General features: G+C 40.5%; 1 protein-coding gene across 1 annotated transcript; it reads right to left on the bottom strand.

Annotated features, from left to right (window-relative positions):
* Positions 1–1,665: 1,665 nt before the first annotated feature.
* Positions 1,666–2,637, bottom strand: LOC101662669 (olfactory receptor 3A1). Its single transcript, XM_004706863.3, has one exon. It carries the CDS (start codon positions 2,635–2,637, stop codon positions 1,666–1,668), a length of 972 nt encoding a protein of 323 aa, XP_004706920.2.
* Positions 2,638–6,659: the final 4,022 nt, after the last annotated feature.

Genomic DNA, 6,659 nt, shown 5'->3' with positions numbered 1-6,659 from the left:
AATGGCCAATTGTCCTTAAAGGGATGGTCAAAGGAAAATTGAGTTAAACAATGAAAGGAATTTAAAGGCAGAAAACTGCAAGATGAGATAATGTTCTAGTTTAGAGCCATAGTTACCTACTGATAAAGGAAAATTACAGTGAGACATCACTATCTGACTTGCATTAGATATGAATTGTCCTAGCTAGGAGATTTGGGAAATAAGAGTATGAATGTAGAGGGAATTTTTAAATGGAGTATTATGGTTATGTTTTGATTTTTTTATGTTGAAGCAATCTTTAGGTGATAAATGTGTTTCTAAAGATTTGAAACGTATGACAAAGGCTAGATGTGAAAAATGTTTTATACTTTGAGATGTACATGCCATATGTGTTAAAGAAGTTTTACATTTTAAAAACAGGTATGTGAATCGCAAACAGCAATCATGCTCTCCAGAGCTGCTTGTGAATACATTACCACCCAGATGCTCATCTGCCCCATCCTGTAGGATATTGGTGGGACAAGAAAGGAGGGATTTTCTTGTTTTGATTTGATTTTTTGATTTATAGCTACCTGCTTGCGCAACCAAACTCCCTGCCAGGACTATGTCTTAGAAACAGATGAACCATACCTGACTGAGAGGGAATTATGTCATCTGGAGAGAGAAAGTTTACTGACTGTTTTGGGAAACCCAAACTCTAAGAAACAGTAGAGCCCATCCCTGCGGACCATGAACCTGTAAGCATTCAGGACTTCCTACGCTTCACTTCTACGCACAACAGGAAGGACATCGTGACTGAAGTTGTCCTTTGTCAAGGGAGTGCCTTTTACTTCCCCACCACCTGAGCAAGCTCTCTCTATTTCACACTCTGATACATGCTGATGTACGAGAGGGCTTCAACAAGTTAACAGAAAAAGAAATTTAAAGATAATGTAATTTATATATAATGTGTAGGTTGGCAGAACATATGTACTCATTGCCTACAAATGGGCAGTCTTCCTTGGGAAACAATAACTATTATTTCTTACAAAAGTCCACATGATAAAGAAATAAAAGCAGGTCTAGGCCATCTGTCCTAGTCTCTGACCCCAGAGAATAACTATCTGTTTTAGTCAGAGGTCTCTAGGGAAAGACAACCTTTAAGATGATATTCAAGGGGACTTCAAAAAGTTCATGGGAAAAATAGCATTAGTTCTTCATTCCTTTGCTCATGAACTTTCCAAAGCCCCTCTGTGTTTCAGCATCTACCAAAGAGCGGCTTAGAGATTATTTATTTCCATATTTTAGGAATTGGCTTAAGTGATTATGTGGCTGACAAATTCAAAATCTACTGGTTAGGAGATAGGCTAGAAATTCTGACAATCTTGGGACCCAATATTGTTCAGTCAGGTGATGAGGGAGTAAGCGGGATTCTGGCAAGATCTTTCTGTATAATCTCAAAGAAGAATACTTCCTTGGACACCCTCCTATTCTGCTCCAAACTTATTGGATAAGCTTCTCCACATGATAGAGGGTAATCTGTTTTACTTGAAACCAACTGATGTAGTCGCGTGGAAATACTTAATAACAACTAGTGCTTGACCAAATCACTGAGTACCATTTCCCAGCCAAGTTGACACATGACAGTATCTATTCCACTTCCCTCAGATCAAACAGAGACACAAGGAAGAAACAGACCAGACCTCCTCAGGCCAGGTAGCGTCTTCCTGTGAGTACCCGCCAGAGGGCACCCTGCACATCAGGGTTCCTGAGGCTGTAGATAATGGGGTTCAACATGGGGTTGATGACAGTGTTAAAAATTCCAACAGCTTTATCCTTATCTGAAAGTTTGCCTGAACCTAGACGCATGTAGTTAAAGACACCTGAGCCATAGAATACAGCAACCGTGGTGAGGTGGGAGCCACATGTGGAGAAGGCTTTCTTCCTCCCCTCCACTGAACGAATTCGTAGAACCGCAGCTGCCACGTGGGCATAGGAGGTGACAATGAGAGCCATGGGGGTACCTGCCATAAAAAAGCCCACAGCAAAGAGCAGCAGCTCATTTATTTGGATGCTGGAGCAGGAGAGCTGGAAGAGCTGTGGGAGGTCGCAGTAGAAGTGATTGATCACATTGGGGCCACAGAAGTGGAGTGTGGATATGGCCACAGTATGGGTCAGGGCATTGCTGAAGGCACAAACCCAGGACATGGCTACTAATATCCTTTGGACTACCTGGCTCATCCGGGTACTGTAGGTAAGAGGCCGGCAGATGGCCAGGAAACGGTCATAGGCCATGGCTGTCAACAAGAAGCAGTCCACCCCAACTAGGAGGTGGAAGAAGAAGATCTGTGTAAGGCAGGCTCCATAGGGAATTGCACGCTTGTGGGACAAGAGGCGACTCAACATGGAGGGAATCGTGACGGTGATGCACCCAACATCCAGTGCTGAAAGGTTCCCCAAGAAGAAGTACATGGGGGTGTGGAGCTTGGGTTCCAGCAAGACGGCTGCCAGGAGGCTGAGGTTGCCCCCCACGGTGACCAAGTAGGCAAAGAAGAAGAGCACAAAGACCAGTGGTCTCAGACTGGGTGTTTCCACCAAGCCCAGCAGGATGAACTCAGTAACAGCGGTTCCATTGGCTCCAAGCTTGGGCTGCATGAGTCCCTGCAAGAAAAGATCCATGAAGGTCAACAGTGAGTCTTCTTCATTAGTTTACTTATGCAGCCAAGAGAGATCTATTTTCTCTTACGTGTCAAGCTCCCATGAGCCAAGATACATTTCCCCCATGTGCCGACTTCCCACTTGTTAGGAATCTAATGTGTCTCCCCCAAAGATATATTGAAGTCCTCACCCTTGTACCTGTGAATGGGACTCTGCTTCAAGTGTTCCCTCAGTGGATCTGGTGCATGTGTGATTGAGTTATTCTTCATGCAAATGGATTTCACTTGAAAGGAAAAAGAGCAGTTTGACAATATCCTACAGAATTACAAATGTGGTTTTCTATTGGCCTGGCGATCCCACTTCAGGGAATGTAGCTGATGGATACATATGGTCACTTACGAGAAATTATGTATGTGTGAGGTCATTTATTACAGCATTATCTGTGGTAGCAAAGGACTATAACCTGTTATCCATCATTAGAAGGCTGACTACATGAGTTATGATACATCCTTAGAAAGGAATACTTGGCAGCTATACATTTGAACAAACTGTTCTTTCGATGCTGATTTGAATGACCTCAAAACTAAATAATTAGTTATGAATGACACCTTCTAGAAGTATAGCACACAGCAGTTGTCATTACACTGGGAGAAAAGAATACACACAAACTAACCCTAAGTACAAAAATATAGATAGATCATTTTCTTTTTCAATAAATATCCAGAAGGATATTTCTTGGAAAGATTGGTTCTTTCATGGGCGAATGTTGGCATGGGTTGTTGACAGAAAGAAAGAGGATGAATAACTCACGGCTCAAGAAAAAGAAATAAATATTAAATAAACTTTTTAAAAGAATCCAATAGACTAGCATGTGAACATGTGTACCTCAGAGATGCTGCAGAAAAACAATTAGGAACTAGAAAGGGCTATGACCCTGGTCCCATGGTGAAGATGGTGCAGGACCCAGGGAGCGTTCCCTTTGCTGTTGTGCTGGTTGACCTCACACATGAGCCAGCTCAATGACAACCAACAACAATAGCAGCATCACAGAGAAGCAGAGGAAGACAATGTCATGTTAAGAGAATACTTCCTATGAGTCTATATTATTTAACCTCAATATTTCAATAAATTCAGAAACTCTAGACTCATTGTCCTCAAGTAGGTTCCAACTCATAGTGACCCTGTAAGAAACAGGCACAATTATAGGAAAATGAAAATTAACAAGGTAGATTCAAAAGTGATCTCAAAGCTGAAATAAACCAAAACCATGGGGGTCAATGAGTAAAAAAGATGCTTGACAGAGAAATCATGACTGTAGAGGCACACTGTACGCTTGTAAAATTGTTGAAAGGAGTTTTGCATAAACTTCAATGAGCAGATTGTTTTGTGCCATATAAACATTCCTGTTACACAGAAAATATACATACATATACAAGTCCCAGGACTTGTTATAAACTTAAAATGGACAATGGACAAAACATAGGAAAAATATTGTCTAAAAGGTATTTTAGAATGATCAAGATCTGTTCTTGATTTAAAAGAAAATAAATTATCCCAACCAACAAAACAAGAGAAGGTACTTCAGTATCTTTTATAGTACATTTCCCCCCCCAAAAAAACAATGAAATCTACAAATGAGGTTCACAACATTTCAACTATCTTAGGATCATTAGTAAAATTAATGAGTCAAGAAATAGAAAATTAAGCTTATGTTTCAGGAAGGAGGATTAAAAAAAAATACAATCATCTATTAGAAAAAACAAGCTGGAAAATCATACTGAAAGCTAAAGTTGTAAGACAAAGAGTAAATATTCAAACATTGAATTTTTTTCTTATGTAGCATCGGCATATACTGATAGAAAACGCAATGAAAAATATATCCCAAACACAAAATTTTAAATGAACTTGTTACGATATGTCACAAGTAACTCAGGGTATGAAGCTATGTATATATAATTTTATTTCTAGACTAATGCATTTGTGTGCATGTATAAATGGAAAGAGATAGAGGGAGGTAGAGAGGAATAGACAGGATCAGAGGAGATGGGTGATACCAGAAAGAAATAGCAAATCTTATCAATGGCCTGGATAGGTCTGATTGGTTTTAATTTCCCCCTTTCTACTCCTCCAAACTTTCCAAGTTGTCTACAATGAAGACAGATTGCATTTTATAATAGTTTTTGAAGCAGCACCTCTGGGACTCGCTCTTGACATGCCAAGTAGACTCCATACCACAATAACTAACTACTAACTCACTGCCCTCAAGTGGACCCCAACGCAAAGCGACCCTGTAAGATAGAAAAGAACTGCTCCCCAAGGTTTCTGATGCTGTAAATCTCTGTGGGGCCCAGAGGCCTCGCTTTTCTCCTTCATAGTGAATGGTGGGTTCAAAGTGCCACTCTTGCAGTTAGCACCTCTAGGTGTAACCCACGACACCACCAAGGTTCCTATATTGCTGAAGTAATTGAGAGAGAGGGAGAGAGAGAGTAGGAAAAGAATCCCTTCTCCTCTGAGATCTGTTCAGATTATTCCAGGATTTTGGAGGTGAACAGCTTAGTCCTATGAGATGGGTATGACTTGAATCCATTTACTGATGAAGAAAACTGAGCCACATAAAGGAAGTGGCAAAAGCAAAGTTCTAACTCAGGTAATTTGGTTCAAGAACCTGTGATCTTAAGCACTGTACACACTGCTTCTCTAGGTAACTCAGAATCTCGGGGATCATAAGGTCAGATCCTTCTGCAATTCTCTGTGAAGTCATTTATGACTCAAAGACATTGTGGCTGTGCCCATAGCGTTCCCAAAGCCCCTTGCCTTTCAGTTCCAGTGGCTCAAGTCCAAATGAGTCCTTGTAGCTCTTGGCTACAAGGAGTAGCAGTCGTCTGACTTCCTTTTTAAATATCTTTTAAAGTATGTGATCAGGAACCCTGGCGGTATAGTGGTTACATGTTTAGTCCTATATGACTTGGTGGCAGTGGGTTTGTTTTGAGTTTGAACCTGTGTGATCACCTTACAAACGCTGCCATTCTTATCTCCCTATGTTGTGTATGCTCTTTTCTCTATGTGGAATGCCCTTCAGTCAATATGGCACAGTCAACGCCTTCAAGACTCAGATAGAACACTACCCTTCTTCTCTAATCCTTGCCTGCCTTGGCTCTTCAAGATCCCTACCACACTGTATTTGTTCCCTATAAAGCACTATAATGTACCTTTAAGCACACTCATCTTGAAATTTAGCTATGTTCCTCCATGCCTACTTCAGGGCAAGATTCATATCTCATTTATCTTTAGGGGCTTTATTGATGCATAAATGAACTTATTTTTGTATAATGTAACAAATAAATTAATGCATTGATTAACACATAGGACTATGGAGAGAAAGGGTGTCAGTGTGGGCAATAGCAGCAAGGTAAGGGTTTTGAGACAAGTCACAATTTGTGCGAGATCTTGAAAACTTGATATGATTTGTAGGATGTGAAGGGTCAAGTGAAATGATTACTGTAGAAATGACTTTTCCTTTATCTAAAATGGTCACGCAGCTGTTACAACATCCCACACATGATCATACAACATTTTTATAAACGCCCCCAAGTATATTTTCTACAATCAGAAAAAAAAAATGCCTTGAAAACAGTAAGTCAGGAGCCAAAATAGCATATTTCAATAATAGCTATTGGTTAACCTTCAATCCACAAGTAAAGATGCTCCCATAAGTTCTCCTAAATTGTGGGCTGTTTACTGAATGATAGTCCATCCAGAACAACTGTGGAAAATGGAATTATAAGACTAATCATTGCTAAGAGCCCCCTTCTAGATATATGAGTCCCCCACATTCTCCAAATTCACTAAGACCACCCCTTTCTCTGAAACTCCATTTGGTCTTAGCGATTTGATCTCCAATTGGTCTTAGGCTGTCCTGTAAGGATTGGATTCTGGACCAGGATACTGAACACTAAATCTCTTCCCAAGTACCCTTACTAGAATCAGAGAACAAAGTTTATCTAAGAAAGAGGGACATGGTAAAGTGTCTGCCAGAGTAGCCC

This window comes from Echinops telfairi, unplaced genomic scaffold, assembly GCF_000313985.2.
Source record: "Echinops telfairi isolate 266 unplaced genomic scaffold, ASM31398v2 ScPeMD7_7458;HRSCAF=8496, whole genome shotgun sequence".
Taxonomy (NCBI): domain Eukaryota; kingdom Metazoa; phylum Chordata; class Mammalia; order Afrosoricida; family Tenrecidae; genus Echinops; species Echinops telfairi.
The sequence above is the reverse complement of the archived record's forward strand: the minus strand, read 5'-3'. Positions and strand labels throughout refer to the sequence as shown.

What these genes read in the sequence shown, in the direction of transcription:
- LOC101662669 (XM_004706863.3), bottom strand. Translation starts at nt 2,637, where the DNA reads ATGGATCTTTTCTTGCAGGGACTCATGCAGCCCAAGCTTGGAGCCAAT.